Raw genomic sequence first — 17,751 nt, forward strand, 5'->3', positions numbered from 1 at the left:
CAGGGCCTTTTCCCCAGGTTCCTGTCCTTCCTGTAACTAGATGATCTCCTTTGGACTTTTTCTCAGCTTGGACTTGCTATCTGTCCCCTTTTAGGCTGCTTCTGCTTCACAGCTGCCTTCAAACCAATGGAACTCAAACAGCTTCCAAAACAAACTGCTATCTTTCTTCTAGTATGTGTGTCTGTGGGAGGAACCTGCCTATCTGGCCCCCTGTTGCTAGGCAACAGCATTGTTCTTCCTAATCCTGTGTGTTTAGTTTCACTTTATAGGGATTGTAAACATCTCATTAGAAATGCAAGCAGCCTTTTAAAGTGAAACTAAAACTCCATTTGACCTTTCTTAACACACAGATACAGAAATACAAATCAAACTTAAACTTTAGAGCTAAAATTCATTCTTAACACCCACAAATACAAATATAACTTACTTAAGCTATTCCTATTTCCTAACATAGCCACAGTATTTATATGGCTAGTCTAGTACAGTCTGGTCAATGGGAACTCAGGATGTTGTTAGTGGGGGATTCAGTGCTAAATACCATTGAATGTCAAGGGGCAAAGATTCTCTCTTGTTGGAGATAGTCCTTGGCTGGCACTTGTGTGGCATAAATGTTACTTGCTACTCACCAGCCCAAGCCTGGATATTGTCCAGGTCTTGCTGCATTTGGACATGGACTGTATCAGTATCTGAGGAGTCATGATTGGTGCTGAATATTGTGCAATCATCAACGAACATCCCCAATTCTGACCTTATGATGGAAGGATAGTCACCGATGAAGCATCTGAAGATGGTTGGGCCGAGGACTCTACCCTGAGGAACTCCTGCAGTGATACCTTGGAGCTGAGATGACTGACCTCCAACAACCACAACCATCTTCCTTTGTGCTAGATATGACTCCAACCAGCAGAGAGTATTCCCCTGATTCCCATTGACTCCAGTTTTGCAAGGGCTCCTTGATGCCACACTCGGTCAAATGCTGCCTTGATGTCAGGGGCAGTCAGTCTCACCTCACCTCAGTAGTTCAGCTCTTTTGTCCATATTTGAACCAAAGCTATAACGAGGTCAGGAGCTGAGTGGTCTTAGCGGAACCCAAACTGAGCATCAGTGAGAAGGTTATTGTTAAGTGCCGCTTGATAGTACTGTTGATGACCCATTCCATCACTTTCCTGATGATCGAGAGTAGGCTGATGGGGTGGTAATTAGCCGGGTTAGATTTGTCCTGCTTTTTGTGCACAGGAGAGACCTGGGCAATTTTCCACATTGCTGGGTAGATGCCAGCATTGTAGTTGTACTGGAATAAATTGGCTAGGGGTGCAGCAAGTTCTAGAGCACAAGTGTTCAGTACTATTGCCGGAACATTGAATCAGCCGTTCCTTGATATCACGTGGAGTGTATCAAATTTGCTGAGGACTGGCATATATGATGCTGGGGACCACCAGAGGAGGCCGAGATTAATCATTCACTCTGCCCTTCTGGCTGAATTGTTGCAAATGCTTCAGGCTTATCTTTTGCGCTATGTGCTGGGCTCCCCCATCATTGAGGATGGGGATATTTTTGGATGCTCTTCCTCCAGCGAGTTGTTTAATTGTCCACCACCATTCACGACTGGATGTGGCAGGATTGCAGAGCTTAGATCTGATCTGTTTGTGTAATCGTTTGCTGCTTATGCTGTTTGGCACGCAAGTAGTCCCGTGTTGTAGCTTCACCAGGTTGATACCTCATTTTTAGGTATGTCTGGTGCTCCTCCTGGCATGCCCTCCTGCACTCTTCATTGAACCAGGGTTGAGCTCCTGGCTTGGTGGTAATGGTAAAGTGGGGGATATGCTAGGCCATGAGGTTACAGCTTGTGGTTGAGTACAATTCTGCTGCTGCTGATGGCCCACAGCGCCTCATATATGCCATATCTGTTCAAAATCTATTCCATTTAGAACGGTGGTAGTGCCACACATGATGGAGGATATCCTCAATATGAAGACGGGACTTCGTCTCCACAAGGACGGTGCGGTGATCACTCCTACCGATACTGTCATGGGCAGATGCATCTGCGGCAGGCAGGTTGATGAACACAAGGTCAAGTGCGTTTTTCCCTCACCACCTGCCGCAGACCCTGTCTAGCAGCTATGTCCTTTAGGTCTCGACCAGCTCAGTCAGTAATGGTGGTACCGAGCCATTCTAGGTGATGAACATTGAAGTCCGCCGCCCAGAGTATATTCTTTGCCCTTGCCACCCTCAGTGCTTTCTCCAAGTGACGTTCAACATGGAGGAGCACTGATTCATCAGCTGAGGGGGGATGGTATGTGCTAATCTCCAGCTGGCTTCCTTGCCCATGTTTGACCTGATGCCACGATACTTCATGTGGTCCAGAGTCGATGTTGAGCACTCCCAGGGCAACTCCCTCCCGACTGTATACCACTGTGCTGCCACCTCTGCCCTGCCGGTGGGACAGGACATACCCAGGCATGGTGATGGTGGTAAAAGCTCTGAAGAGGGGTCATACAGAGTCGAAACATTAACTCTCTTTCTCTCTCCACAGATGCTGCCAGGCCTGAGTTTTTCCAGAATGTTCTGTTTTTGTATGGTGACGGTGATGTCTGGGACATAGTCACACTCTCAGAATCATACCTTACAGACAATGTCAGGCTGCTGCTTGGCTAGTCTGAGAGACAGCTCTCCCAGTTCATCAAACCGAAGTTCCTGCATGGATCTGGACGGTGAATACTGGGCTGCCCGATCAATAATGGACAGCATGACGCTTGTCCTGTCTTTAACCACCCAACAAGCAAGGAGTCAGTGCCCATGGAACACGTAAGCACAGGTCAGGGCCCACGGAGCCTAAAACCAGCACAGCTCAGGGCCTGGATCCCCATATCCCGGCAGCCGGTGTATCCAGAAGAAAGCAAATTTAAAGATGATAAAAGGGCAGACGACCGAGTCTGGATTCACATTTATTGAAGCCGGCACGTGGAGACACACATTTTTGTCTTTGTCAGCACTAGAGAAAAAGCAAGATTCCACATGAATGTATCAGGTTAAAGCCATACACGTGAACTAAATCAGAACGCTCCTCTCAATGTTACAATTTCAGTCCAATGCAGTACAAAAAGTTTAACCTAATATGGTTAACAGAGAACTTTATTTATACATATATATATCTCCCCTATCTCTCTCCCTCTAGTAAATGTCCACCTTCATTAAAAGGTGGACATTAGCACTCATTTTGTTAAATAACTTTTCATTTAAAACTTGATTCAAAAATGCCAATTTGTTGGTTTCTTCCCACAAAATATTTCAAGTGCAAACTTTAAATTAAGCAGCATAAATATTTCATTTTCATTTCTGAAAAGAATGCGAACAAGATTGAGCCAGATCTTTCAGATTACAGCATCTTCTGACCAGAATTGCAATTCTGATTAACATATAGAGAGAGAGAAATGAAAAGGAGAGAGGCACAGATTGAAGAGGGGGCAGGGAGGAAAGGACAGAAATAGGACAAAGCACACTGACTGGAAAAGGAGAAGGGGTAAAGATGGAGACACAAACACAGGGAAGGTAGAAGGTGGAGGAGGAAGAATGGGGGAGAAGGAAAACAGGAGGAGGAGGAGGAGGAGAAGGGAGATAAAAGTAGAAGACAGAGCAAACACATCCGGACTGAAAAAGCTACAGGGTGAAAAGGGACAAAAAAAAAGCTGATGATAGAGAGATGAAAAAGGAAAATAAAGGTTCTGGAGTAGAGGGGAGAGAACATGCAGAACAGAAGAAACAGAAAAGGGTGGGTAAAGCGGGATGGATCAGGAAGAGACAAAGACAGAAAAAAGTCTACTAAGCATTAATTTGGTTTCTCAAGGTTAGTGTAACAATCATTCAGCATCCTCTATACAACAGTTATATGGATTAACAATTTGTTCTGTTATCTTCGAAGCAGTTTAAAGTTTGGTTCCAGCAGTTTAATCTAAAAAAAAAGAACTGAAAATAAAACAGTGGACCAAATGTGCAGTTTCTCCAAAGCTACACCAACTTTGATTATAGATATCAGGTAAATTCTCCAGACAAAACCTGGAAACATTACCCCTTCCTCCCTTGGTGCAAGGAACTTGGGAACAGGAGTGAGTCGTTCCCGGTTACCTCCATACATACATATTACAGTTAAGAGCTTCAAAAAGAATAAAAATAAAAAATAAAAATTATACAAACAGCCTCGCTATTGGGAAATACTCAGAAGCTAATTATGCCCAGCTTTCAGTGGTAAATATATTACTGCTTTTAATAATATATATGCAATGTTATAGGGAAAATGCTGATTATCCAGACCTCCCATTTCAGCACAAGTTAGGACAGTTTGTACAACAGAAAGTAGAAGTCCGCACAATTCCATTCTGTGGTTAATCCCCTTGAGAATACAATGCAATAAGGTACTTTACATCGAGTAGTGTTTACACTCAGAGAAATAATGTGCCATTTCATTAACTGCAGCTAGACAATGGAATGATGTTTTCCTCAGGTATATCTTTTAGTGGGAGGGATGGGGCAAGGGGGAAAAAAACACTTTTTTTTTTCCTTTTTTAATCCATCCTTGTTTCAAGATGGCCTCACTCACCACGGTTCAAGGAAGGCAGGAACTATCAGGAAAATTGAAACTAAAAAGCTTTCCATCGCTGGATAAAATAACTTTTAAATTAAGGTAAAAAATAAAATGCCATGAAGCGACTGTCCACTTGTGCTATAGTGCATGTCTGAGTTGAGCGCTAACTATGACACCTGCATGGTGGTGTGTCAGGCACTTGTATCCAGCAGGTTTCCCCTTCTTCCCTATGTCCTCAACAACAACTAATAGTTCAAAGTGCCCTCTAAACATCCTAAAAGTCTTTAAATTCAAAGACACAACTTGGTCTTCGAAGAATTCATGATTTTAAGAGTTGCTTCCATGCCCGCCCTCAAGTCCTGATTAATTCGAAGTTCCTTATTAAAAAAAAACGGTTTCATACTGCTATGCTTCTATACTTCGGTTATTTATAGAACAGTCGCAGAGTCTGAATCCCCCTCTCCGTCATGTCCCCTTGTCCTTTTTCCTGAACCTTTCCTCCTCATCCTCTGCCCATCCCAACTCACCGTGCCCCTGCCACTGTTAGCGGTTCCATCTCCTGCACCAGCTTGGTCCTACCATCCAATAGCTGACTCTGCAGATTACTAATTGACCAACACCGCCTGACTGCCTCACTGGCATTGCTCACCAACTCCCCTACAAGCAGTCCATGGGGTAAAGGGAATAAGAGTGCAGCGCTTACTTACTATTAACCCCAGTTTCCGATTCCCAGATCTCTTCGTACCCCCCCTCAGAATTGTAACTTGCCAAGCAACCCAGTCCAATTTCTGACCCCAATTCTTTACCCCCCTCTCATTCTTCCAGGCGCTCTCTCAAACCCCAGTAACACACACCTCTTTGCCAGTGTTCTGAGCGAGATTTTATTCCCCCTTAGCCTTTCCGATAAAAACATTTATTTTTTTGATTAAGGTGTTGTCAGACACAGGGATTTATTTACATTTCTGGAATGCACACACTTATCCTGCCACAAGTCATTTTAAAATTTAGTTAATGCCTTCATGTTTCCCCCCCCCACCCCCAAACGAAAACTGATAGCGGCTGCCACATTAGACAACTGCTGGCCCTCTCGATTGATACAATTGTCTAATTTGGTCTTTTATCTTTAAATATTATATTATACAGTGTGTCTTGCAGCTTTTAGGCTTCATTCTCTGTTGGAGAAGAGTTGTTTGTTGTGACTACTGAATCCGGTTTTCGAGACATCCTATCCAGCTCTGCTTGAACATCTGTTAAAACCGGCTTTTGTCCTAGAAATAAAATGAGAGAACGCCTCTTAAAAATCACAAGAAAAAGACTGTGTGAAACAGCCAAACACTGTACATGTTTCTTTTACATTTTTTCAGTTCTTTCTCCTAGTCTGTATAGAATCATACAGTACAAAAGATGCCATTCAGCCCATCGTGTCTGTGCTGGCCCTCTGAAAGTGTGATCCAATTAGTCCCACCCCCCCTGCTCTTTCTTCATAGCCCGGCAATTTTTTTCCCTTTACAGGTATTCATCCAATTCCCTTTTGAAGGTCACCATTGACTCTGCTTCCACCACCCCTGCAGGTGTTGCACTTCAGATGTTACCAGGAAAGACCATCCGAACCAGGTATGATAAATAGGTTCAAGAGACAACCTATGTCCACCAGAGAGGAAATTGGGGTGGTGGAGAGTGTGCGTAAGAGAAAAAAAAAACTGAGGCACATGCCAAGAATGGTCTCAATCCTTCAATAATTATCTGCTTGCTTTTGTTGGCACCACTCAGGTTTCCATAGCAGCATCAATATCTCCCTCCTGCAATCATGATCCACTGCAGATCTTTGGCAGAGGCACAGCTACCATGTAAATATGGAGATGGAGACACACTAGCTTTGCACTGGCAGCAGCAAAGACTTGCATTTATGCAACATCTTTCACGACCTCAGAACACCCCAAAGGGAGTATTCTTGACAAGGCTATTCTTCGGAACATATTGGACTTGAGACGTGATCTCTGTTTCTCTCTCCACAGATGCTGCCAGGCCTGCTGAGTTATTCCAGCATTTTGTTTATGTTTCAGATCTCCAGCATTGGCAGTATTTTGATTTTAATACACTGGAGCGTCAGCCTGGATTTTTGTGCTCAGATCTCTGGAGTGCAGCAGGTCTGAACCCAAGGCCTTCATTCGGAAGAGGCCATGTGTTATAACGTTATATCATACAGGTCAGCGGCTTGCAGGTTAGGTTGCTGGGTTCTGAGTTCATCTGTTTTTTTGTTCAAGGCTATGAAAGTGACTGAATAAGTGCAAAAACTTACTTTTGTTTCTTTATTTAGTTATCATTGGGGAAAGTTTCATAAATCGAGCTTGAAAACTACTTGGCAGGTGGAGGTATAAAGTGTCAGGATACTCCCTCTTGACCACCCTCTGGTTAGTTGCTCAGTGAATACATCTTGTTATTTTTTCAAACAATTTGACAATCTAGTCTCTCCACTCCAAAGTATTTCAGGAATTTCCAACCAACTCCAAAGGAAATTGTCTGGCTGGTCATGACCTGATTAATGCAAATCTTGGGAACTCTTTAGCGTACAGTTCCTGATGATCGTATTTTCCCATCAATACACAAAAAAAGCACAATATACAATTTTTGAAACAACATACCCCCAAAGCCCTCTGGCGTCGTTACAGCTGGACCATATCCCAACAATCTAAAGCTGTTTCCATTCAATTCCCTGGTCCTAGCTGAAGCAGGGTTGCAGTTCAAACTCAGCAAGGTCTAGTCAGTAACTAATGGGGAAGGTGAGTACTTGAACAGTGTACAGGGACAGGGCAATTCCTGTCTTTAGGCGTAAGGGTGATGCAGAAAGACTCCCAATGACAATACTTATTTTCACTGTGGAAGCAAAGCAAGTGGTGAGCGAGGACATGATCTAGGTCAGTAAATAATGAGAGATGCAGATAACATGAACTCACCCAAGCCACTTAGCTTGGACAATGAGTAAGGGTTGTTACTAAATTAAAAACTCGTTCCTCCTACAAGGTATTTCCGCCACCACTGACAGAGCCAGCATATCTACTTGCTCCCAAGTTTCTCGCAAAATCCTCAGAAGTAAATCAGCAAGTCCCAGTCTACAATGCTCCTATGTTTAAAGTTGGGGTAACTTTACCTGTCCCCGTTAATTTGTCATGAACCAAGGATCTAAAGTGGGACCATTCTGGTCTCCAAGGCTCAGAAGTCAACCATCAAGATACCCTGAATTCACTGCTCAAACTGTCCCCACATTTAGAACTACTGATGAATGCTTTCCATGAAAATTTTCTTCACTAGCACCCCCATATGATGCTTTATTTAAATCTCACTGATAACAACCGAATGAGCCACTTCCAGCCCAGATGGACATGACTGGTGGCAAGGGCTTACCTGACTTCTTGGCTGCATTCTGTACTCCTCCAGCTCCAGGACTCCCAGGAGAACCTGTCTTTTTACTCAATAAACTGTTAAAGAAGTTTGCCAGCACTCCTTCATTTGCAGCAGCAGGACCTGAAATCAGAAAGGACAGAATAATTCAGCCTCGATGCTATCAGAGACCCTGGACCTCACGTACACAGGTGAACAAGGGGCATTCTCTGAATAGATTTCTGCAACCATCTCCCTATTTATTAGATGGAGGTGGGGAAGGAGGTAATGAAAAGGAGACACGAGGAAGTCAACACAATGACATGTACCTCAAACCGACTGAAAGTAAAGCATCAGTTGGATCATGAGGCTGTTACTGGGACAAAATCCTGGAATTCTGTTCCTATCAGCACTGTTCGCATACCTACACCAGGCAGCTCACCGCTACCTTCTCAAAGGCAATTAGGGATGAGCAACAAATGCTGGCCTTGCCAGTGACATTTACATCCCATGAATGAATAAAAAACATCATGAGAAATGCTTTTTTTTTTCCTTCCCCCTTAGCCCATTCATTCTTCAGGGAGAGACACAATAACCTTCCCTCTCATCACAGGATCCAACAGTTTCTTAAATGATTACTGGCTTTTTTCCTCCACTCTGGTCAGGAAGTCTTTTTCAAGTGCTGATCACTCTGGGTTTTTATTAATTCATTCAGTGAATGTGTGCATCACTGGCAAGGACCATGGTGGCGAGCTGCCTACTTGAATACAACTAAATGGTTTGCTAGGCCAATTCAGAGGGCAGTTAAGAGTCAACCACATTACTGTGGGTCTTGCCAACTTAAGTTTGCCTTTTCACTAATACAGCTGCGTTTTCCTGTCCTCTTCCATGCTGGGTAACTTTTTGGTGCTTGGTAGACTTTTTGGAGGGGGTACATGGGTAGAGAATGGGAGGACAGGGAGATCTTCCAATACTTACTGAACCTCCAAAAGAACGAGAGAAAAAAGGGGAGATCTTTCAAATGCTGATGGAGCTGCTGACCACTTCCAGCATGTTATAGGATATGAAGGAAACACTGGTTGTGGTTTCTAAACAGAATGGTTGTGTACTCAAGGAAAACGGAAATCACACAGCTCCATTAAACATGAACTTGATATCATCGGCTAGCCTGCAACGAGTCTTCCCTGCTCATGGGATCTTTCTTGGCAAGGATCCCTCCCAAAAGTAATACTGATTTTCCACTCATGCCATAAACTGGCAAACAAGAAATGAATTTTAGCAAAATGCAATCACCTTTAAGCAAAACAAGCTGAGAGCAGCGAGTGCTGGAACTCCCAGTCTCCACCGCTTCGCTCTCAGTCTTAGGAAAAACAGTAAAAGGCTGAAAATGCACAAAGCAGCTGTTATGTACACAGTTCAGTTTCACTTTTCAGTTCCTGCCAGCAAGTAGATTGAAACACAATCAAACTGACAGAAGAATGCCCTCCATGACCAGCCCTGGAAAAACCAAGCACTCCAACAGAGAATTTACAGTCCAGAAGCAGGCCATTCAGCCCAAATGCTCTATGCTAGTGTTTATGCTTCAATGATCCTTACTTCATCTCACCCCATCAGCATATCCTTCGATTCCTTTCACCCTCATATGCTTAATTAGCCTCCCCTTAAATGCATTGATGCCATTCGTCTCAACCACTCCTTATGGTGATGAGATCACATTCTCATCACTCTGGGTAAAGAAGTTTCTCCTGAATTCTCTTATTATTTATTAGTCTCTATCTTTTATTTTTGGCCCTCAGGTTTGGATTTTCCCAAGTGTAAACACTTCTCTACTGTCATGAAAAACCGATTACTGCCACAAATTACTTACAGGTATATTGAACTTTTTAAGGAAGACTTGTGTGTTTTAAAGAAATACAAGCAAGGACACTATGGCTGATAATGTAAAGTGACCACTTTCTGGAAAATTCCTATGTGGATTACACTGACAGACCTGTCCTGAGAGAACATGGAGTGTTACACCTGAATTGGGGTCATGGCCTTCTTCAAGCAGAAGAGGGAGATAGGAAAGATAGAAAAGACTGAACTTTAATCTCCTGTGGTTGGGAAGACAAAGACTGATTGGCACGTTTCAGCAGATGTCCAAAATCCATCTGTTGATTTATATCTCAAGGTGTAAATGGGCTGAGGTGAAAAGAACATGAACTCTGGTGCAAGTCATATTTTTTCCTGCATATTCTGGAAGAGAAAAAAATTCAGTTAAAAAGCTGGTGTGCTGTGTGTGACAGCCAAGGCAACTTCCAACTAGTCACCTTTGCAGCTGCAGGCAAAGTATCTCTCTCTCTCTCTCTGTTGCTAGAGGCAAAGCTCAGCAGAAGCCACAATCAAAAAGGAAATAGGACAGCTTCTTCAGCTAACCTGCAGAATGAAATGTCTCCAAACCAACTGCGACACTGCCGAAGTCAGCTCTACCGGATCACCCAACTTTACAGCCGCAACATACTGCCATCTATGCCTCATGGACAAGCCAAAAAGTACTCGTATATCTTTTTAAACTTTTATTTAGATTCTTAATTTCTCATTTCTGATGTGTGTGTGTTGCATTTTTATTGTTTTTCTCAGGTTTTTAGTAACTAAATAGACAGTCTTTCTTTGGCTCAAGAAAGCCCGGTTAAATTGGCTCCTTCTAAAAAAAATACATTTTGGACTGGGAAAAGGTCTCCGCAGGGGAAGGGATCCCTTTCAAATTAACCTTGTTGTGACCAACTGAGGAATTTGAATAAAGAAGGGGAGCCAGCTCATCCCTCCTCACCCGGGAACATAACAAAATGGGGGGTCCCATTGGGAAGTGAACAAATTGTGGGATCTTGTCCGGGGACTGGTCCTAACACTACAGATACAATATCAGCACCACCACCCCATCCCCGGCATAATTTTAAAATCTTCTGTCGGTTTTACCCCTTGGCTTTCTCTTTTCTGGAGAAAAAAAGGCCCAGTCTTTCCAGGTAGTTATAGCCTCCCAGCTCCAGCATCAGCCTTGTTCATTTTTTTCCCCCACCGTTTCCAGTTCCTCCAAATCCTTTTTGTAATATGGAGGTCTCAACTGAGCTCAGTATTTGCACAGTGTGTTTGTTCAACAAGTTCCAGGATTGGCTGTCCAGCACTGTTAACTCTTGGGGCTGCATTCAAGGACACTGAATGAACTGTGGAGTATAAGGAGTAGACACTAAGCTTGCCTTCCCTCTGAGGGAATGAAAGGAAAAGCAGAATATGCAGGAACAGCCTTCGTCCAGGCGGGTGACCCAATTCTCACCACACACTCATTAATTATCACAGCTCAACTGGCCAGTGTCTCCCTCAACACCTCTCGCTCGCTCACATTCCAAGAATGTGATCTGACAAAAGGTTTTAAGACTCATATTTAAAGTAAGACCTGAATTTCTACAGCACCTTTCACGACCTCCAGATATCCTGAAGTATTTTATAACCAATTAAGTACTTTTTGAAATGCAGTCACTGCTGTATCATAGGAAACACAGCAGCCAGTTTGGGCACAGCAAGGTCCCACTCTGTGGGTGTGGATTCTTCACTCCTGGATGCAAGTGCAATGTCTACATCCTGGCAGCAATATATCAAATTAATGGGGTTCAATGTATAAAAGTCTGTAAGCGGATAGGTACAACAAATAATTTGAATGGCTAATAAGAATGATAGCCTTTATCTTTAGGGGGCTGGAATACAAAGAGGTGAAAGTTGTGCTAAGTTCTGTTCTGATCTAGTTAGGCTCCATTTGGAGTACTGGGTTCAGACTGTGTACCACATCTCAATGGATGAATTAACTTTGGAGGGAGTGTAGCACAGATTCACTAGAATGATAACAGGCTAAAATGGCTGAATTAGGAGAACAGGTTGCAAAGGCTGGGATTGTATTCTCCTGAGTATAGAAGATTAAGGGGCTATCTAATTGAGGGTGATTAAAGGACTTGATAGAGTGAATCAGGAGAAACTATTTCTCTGATGGGAGTCCAGGACAAGGACACAATCTTAAAATTAGAGTCAGGCCACTCAGGAGTGGTGTCAGGAGACACTTCTTCACACAAAGGGTAATGCAAATCTAGAAGTCCCCCCCCCTACCCCACCCACACCAAAAAAAGCGAAGAGTCTGGGAGGTTATTTGGACATTTCAGAAATTAAATTGATAGATTGTTGTTAGGCAGGGGTAATAAGCTACAGATTAATCATGATTGAATTAAATGGCTCGAGGGGCTGATTGGCCTCCTCCTGCACGTATGTTGTCTCCAACAGGGCAGTAATATAAGATGCTACAATCTGTCTCAGTGGGTTGAATTAGGTAGTAAATCTTGAACAATTTCTCCCTTTCCCAATTACCCTCCTGCTAAAAGAATGCAGGGGTCAGGCTTGGGCAAGTTAGCTTCTTGCAATTCACAGGACTTTGAAACCCAAGCCTGGCCTCATCTAATCACAATTTCCTCCCACCCCCAACCCACCATGGTCTGAAGGGCCAACATAACTCACTGTCTAGGATCGAAGATGGGTTGTGGTCTCTTGGATAAGGTACCAGAGGGAAATCAGCACAAATGGAACTGAACCAGTGCCCTCAGGAGCACAGTAAACAACAACCTGCATTTATATAGCGTTTTTAGCACAGTAAAACATCCTAAGACTTTTCATAGGAGTATTACAAGACAAAAATAATCACACTGAGCCATATAAGGACTGGCAACCAAAAGCTTGGTCAGAGATTGTAAGGAGCATCTTAAGGAGGAAACAGAGGCTGCGAGGCGGAGAGGTTTAGGGAGGGAATTCCACCACTTAGACGCTAGGCTTGAAGGAATGAAAGGATTGAGGCGGTTACAGATGCTGGGAGGAGGCACAATCATGGAAGGCTTTGAACGCAACGATGGGAACTTTAAAACCAAGGGAGAAAAATTGCCTTGTCTCAAAAACAGTTAAAATCTCCACCAGACTTGTTCTTAACTCCCTCCACCAAAGGCACCGAATCTTACTCGAGACCATTCCATGGGCCCCACTAGCCCTTGGCCAAGTGCCTCTCCTTCCTGAGCTGAGAAAACGGACACTGGTTACTCGCTGACCATCACAACTGAACCCAATATCCCTGTCCTCACCTGGTGAGCACTATTCAGTGGGGAAGGGGAGGGGATTGGGTGAGAGGATGGGGCCCTTGCCCAAGCCATCATTAGGAGACTGACTGCAGTATTCCCACTACCACCCTCGATAAAATCAGCAAACTTAGAGGAGACTGGCCAATTGAAGCTTCTTTGGTATTCAACCATGAATAATTGCAGGGGTTTTTGAATGGACTTGAAAACTAGTTTCAACAAACGATGTGAAGCTGCAGGGAATTCAAACTCAAGAATGAGTTATACTTACGCTTTTCATTTGGTTGTCAAGCTCCACTAGCGCCTTCAAGCTACGATAAAGATCTACTGCGAACAGTAAATTACCACTTCATCATCATCTTATTTCACACTCCGTCAGATGCCAGTTACAACATCCTTGCTTTCTATTTAAAAAAAACCTTCACACTCGCTAAATCAACCTCCACACCTTTACATAAACTTAGTTTTCCTCTAAGTGCCAAAAACCTGAAATAAAAAAAGATTTCAACATTGACACAGCCTGAAGCCAAAACTTGGTGAGGCACCATTAAAATTGATAAAAGGACCAGCCAACAGAGGAGAGGAGGAGATAAGAACTTGCATGTCATGTAGCGTCTTACACAACATCAGGATGTCTCAATGCACCTTGCAGCCAATTAAAAGTTTCTGAATGTAGCAACTGTTATAATGCAGGAAACATGGCCACAAAGTGAGAGGCTGGAAAATGCTGAACAGTTACCTCTTTGGGAAAACAATGAGATTTGGAAACGCCAAAGGGTTGATTACACAAAAACTGAGGCTTACAAAAAAGCTGCCCTTGACATCAAGGCAGCATTTGACCAAGTGTGGCATCAAGAAGCCTTGGCAAAACCAAAGTCAATGGGAATCAGGGGAACACCACCTCACTCACTCCACTCACCTTCCAGGAGCGGAGGCAGCCAGACCCGAGAGGGACACCTCTACTCGGTCAGCGAATAAAGAGGGGGCGAGGCTCGGGGCCTTCACTCACCTTCCGGGAGCAAAGACAGCCGGATCTACGAGGGACACCTCTACTCAGGCAGTGGGCTGAGTTTGAAAAAAATCCAGGAGTGACATCACTGGAAAGCTGTAAGTTCATTAGTTGGTGAGAAGCTGCTGTTAGGGAGTGTGTTAAAATAGCTTAAAACTAGAAAAACGTATTTATAAAGAAGTAGCTACTTGGATTTCAGTAAGGAACACTAGCAATAGGGAAGTAAAGTTAAATCAAGTCAAAGTGAAATAAAGTAATAAAGTAAGCCAAAGTAAGATAAAGTTAGCGTTACGTGTAGCGAAGTTAAGATACTAGTAATTTATTCTACTTACTCTAAGTTTAATAAAAGTTTTTAGAGTTACTGGATGGCAGGACAGCTCAGCCAAGTGGAGTGTACATCTTGCAGCATGCGTGAATTCGTGGACACACCATATGTCCCAAAAACATCTGTGGGAAGTGTCACCAGCTGCACAAGCTCGAGCGGCAGCTGGAGTCACTGTTGTGCATCCATGAGGCAGAGGACTACATGGATTGCACGTTTAGGGGGATGGTCACACCACAGGTCAGAAACACACAGCCAGAGAGGGAATGGGGAATGGTCAGGCAGCCTAAGAGAACCAGGCAGGTAGTGCAGGAGTCTCCTGAGTCTATCCTGCTTGCTCATTGATTTTCCATTTTGGGTGCTAATGAGGGCGATGGCTCCTCAGGGGAGTACAGCCAGAGCCAAGCTTGTGGCACCACAGGTGGGTCAGCTGTACAGGTGGGGGAGGAAGAAGAATGGAAGGGCAATAGTGAAAGGGGGTCCCATAGTCAGGGGACCAGACAGGCGTTTCTGCAGCAGTAAACGTGACTCCAAGATGGTGTGCTGCCTCCCTGGTGCCAGGGTCAAGGATGTCACTGAGCGGCTACAGGACATCCTTCAGGGGCATGGGGAATCAGTCAGAAGTCGTAGTCCACATTGTTACCAACGACATAGGTAGGAAGAGGGATGAGGCCCTGAAAGCAGATTTCAGGGAGTTAGAAAGTAAATTAAAAAACAGGGCCTCAGAGCAGTAATCTCAGGATTATTCCCAGTGCCACATGCTAGTGAGCATAGGAATAGGAGGATTGATCGATTATACGTGGCTGGAGAATTGTAGGAGGAAAGGCATCAGTTTTCTGAGGCATAGTGACCGGTTCTGGGGCAGATGGGACCTGTACAAGCCGGACGGGTTACATCTTAACAGGACCTGGACTGATATGCTCGCAGAGAGATTTGCTGGTGCTGTTGGGGTGGGTTTAAACTAGCTTGTCAGAGGGAGTGGGAACCTAAGGGAAGGAACTAATGCTGGTAACAGGAAGTAGTGAGACTAGAAGGCAAGAGAAACAAAGCAGAGCATTGAGTATGCTTCAAATGCGGAATGATGTCAAAAAGACAAAGTTAAGGGCACTCCACCCGAATGCACGCAGCATTCACACTAAGGTAGATGATCTAAGGGCACAAAGAGGTAAATGGTTATGATATAATTGCCATTACAGAAATATGGCTGCATGGTGACCAAGGCTGGGAACTGAATGTTCAAGGATATTTGATGTTTAGGAAGGACAGACAAGAAGGGAAAGGAGGTGGAGTTGCGCTGATAATAAGGGATAGGATCAGTGCATTAGTAAGAGAGGATCTCAGATCAGAAGGACAATGTGTGGCATCTGTTTGGGTGGAGCTAAGAAACAGCAAAGGGCAGTAGACATTGGTTGGAGTTGTTTATAGGCCACCAAATAGTAATGGTAATGTGGGGCATGGTATTAATCAGGAGATTAGTGAAACATGTAGCATGGGCAATACAGTAATCATGGGTGACTTCAATCTGCATATAGACTGGGTAAACCAACTGAGCACTAATGCTGTGGAAGCTGTGTTTCTGGAGTGTGTTAGGGATGGTTTTCCAGAGCAGTATGTTGAGGAGCCGACTAGAGGTTAGGCTATTTTAGATCTAGTGTTATGTGATGAAAAAGGACTAATTAATAATCTTGTTGTAAAAGAAGCTTTAGGGATGGTATTATAGAATTTTACATTATGTCTGAAAGTGATGTAGTTCACTCTGAAGCAAGGGTGTTAAAGTTGAATAAAGGAAATTATGAAAGCATGAGGGACAAATGGCTGAGGTGGATGGGGAAAATACATGAAAACGTATGACTACATAGGCAATGGATAGTCTTCAAAGAACTATTACATAGCTTACAGCACCTATACATTCAGTCAAGGTGCAAAAACACAAAATAAAGTTAGTCAACTGTGCCTGACAAAGAAAGTGAAGGATTGTATAAAATTAAAAGAAAAGACTTATAAAGTTGCCAGTAGTAAACCTGAGCATTGGGAGGTTTTTAGAATACAGCAAAGGAAGACCGAGAAACTGGTAAAGAAAAGGAGAATAGAATATGAATGCAATCTAGCAAAAAACGTAAAAATGGAGTGTAAAAGCTTCTATAGGTATATAAAAAGGGAACGTTTGGCTAAGACAAATGTGGGTCCATTACAGACAGAGTCAGGAGAATTTATAATGGGAAATAGAGAAATGGCAGAGAAGCTAAATGGTTACTTTGTGTCTGTCTTCACTGAAGAAGATACAGAAAATCTCCCAGATTAGGAGATCCAAGGGACGAGGGAGAATGATGAGTTGAAGGAAATTAGTATAAGAAAGAAGGTTGTATTGGAGAAATTAATGGGACTGAAGGTTGATAAGTCCCCGGGACCTGATATTCTGCGCCCCAGAGTGTTGAAAGAGGTTGCTATATAGTGGAAACATTGGTGATCATTTTCCAAAATTCTATAGATTCTGGAATGGTTCCTGAAGATTGGAAGGTAGCAAACGTCACCCCACTATTTAAGAAGGGAGGGAGAGAGAAAACAGAACTACGGACCTTACATCATTAGTAGGGAAAATGCTAGAATCTATTATAAAGGATGTGATAAATGGATACTTGGATAATCATTATCTGATTGGGCATAGTCAGCATGGATTTGCGAAAGGGAAATCATGCTTGACGAACTCGGAGTTTTTTGAGGATGTCACTAATAAAATTGATGAAGGAGAATCAATGGACGTAGTATACTTGGATTTTCAAAAGACTTTTGATGAAGTCCCCCACAGGAGGTTGATTAGCAAAATAAAAACACATGGGATAGGAGGTAATATACTGGCACGGATTAAGGATTGGCTAACAGGCAGAAAACAGAGAGTAGGAATAAATGGGTAATTCTCACTTGGCAGGCTATGAATAGCGGGGCACTGCAAGGATCAGTACTTGGGACCCAGCTGTTCACAATATATATCAATGATTTGGATGTGGGGACCAAATGCAATATTTCCAAGTTCGCGGATGATACAAAGTTAGACGGGAATGTATGTTGAGGGGAAGATTTGGACAGGCTTAATGAGTGGGCTAGAACATGGCAGATGGAATATAATGTGCAAAAATGTGAGGTTATCTACTTTGGTAGAAGGAACAGATGTGCAGAGTATTTCCTAAATGGTGAGATTAGAAAGCGTAGATGTACGAAGGGACCTGGGTGTCCTTGTCCATAAGTCACTGAAGGTTAAATGCAGGTGCAGCAGGCTATTATGAAGGCTAATGGAGTGTTAGCCTTTATCACAAGAGGATTTGAGTAC

At 43.4% G+C, this 17,751-nt stretch overlaps 1 protein-coding gene across 2 annotated transcripts in view; it reads right to left on the bottom strand.

Moving 5' to 3' along the window:
* Positions 1–4,561: 4,561 nt before the first annotated feature.
* dync1li2 (dynein, cytoplasmic 1, light intermediate chain 2) overlaps positions 4,562–17,751 on the bottom strand; it is a 96,898-nt gene continuing 83,708 nt past the window's right edge. For both annotated transcript variants that reach the window (XM_078544665.1, XM_078544664.1), the window contains 2 exons: positions 7,982–8,101; positions 4,562–5,847 (listed from right to left, as the gene is read on the bottom strand). In XM_078544665.1, the coding sequence (XP_078400791.1) occupies positions 5,738–5,847; positions 7,982–8,101 (230 nt within the window). In that variant the 3' untranslated portion in view covers positions 4,562–5,737. The remainder of the gene's footprint in view (positions 5,848–7,981; positions 8,102–17,751) is intronic.

Source organism: Cetorhinus maximus, chromosome 6 (assembly GCF_964194155.1).
Source record: "Cetorhinus maximus chromosome 6, sCetMax3.hap1.1, whole genome shotgun sequence".
Taxonomy (NCBI): Eukaryota; Metazoa; Chordata; class Chondrichthyes; order Lamniformes; family Cetorhinidae; genus Cetorhinus; species Cetorhinus maximus.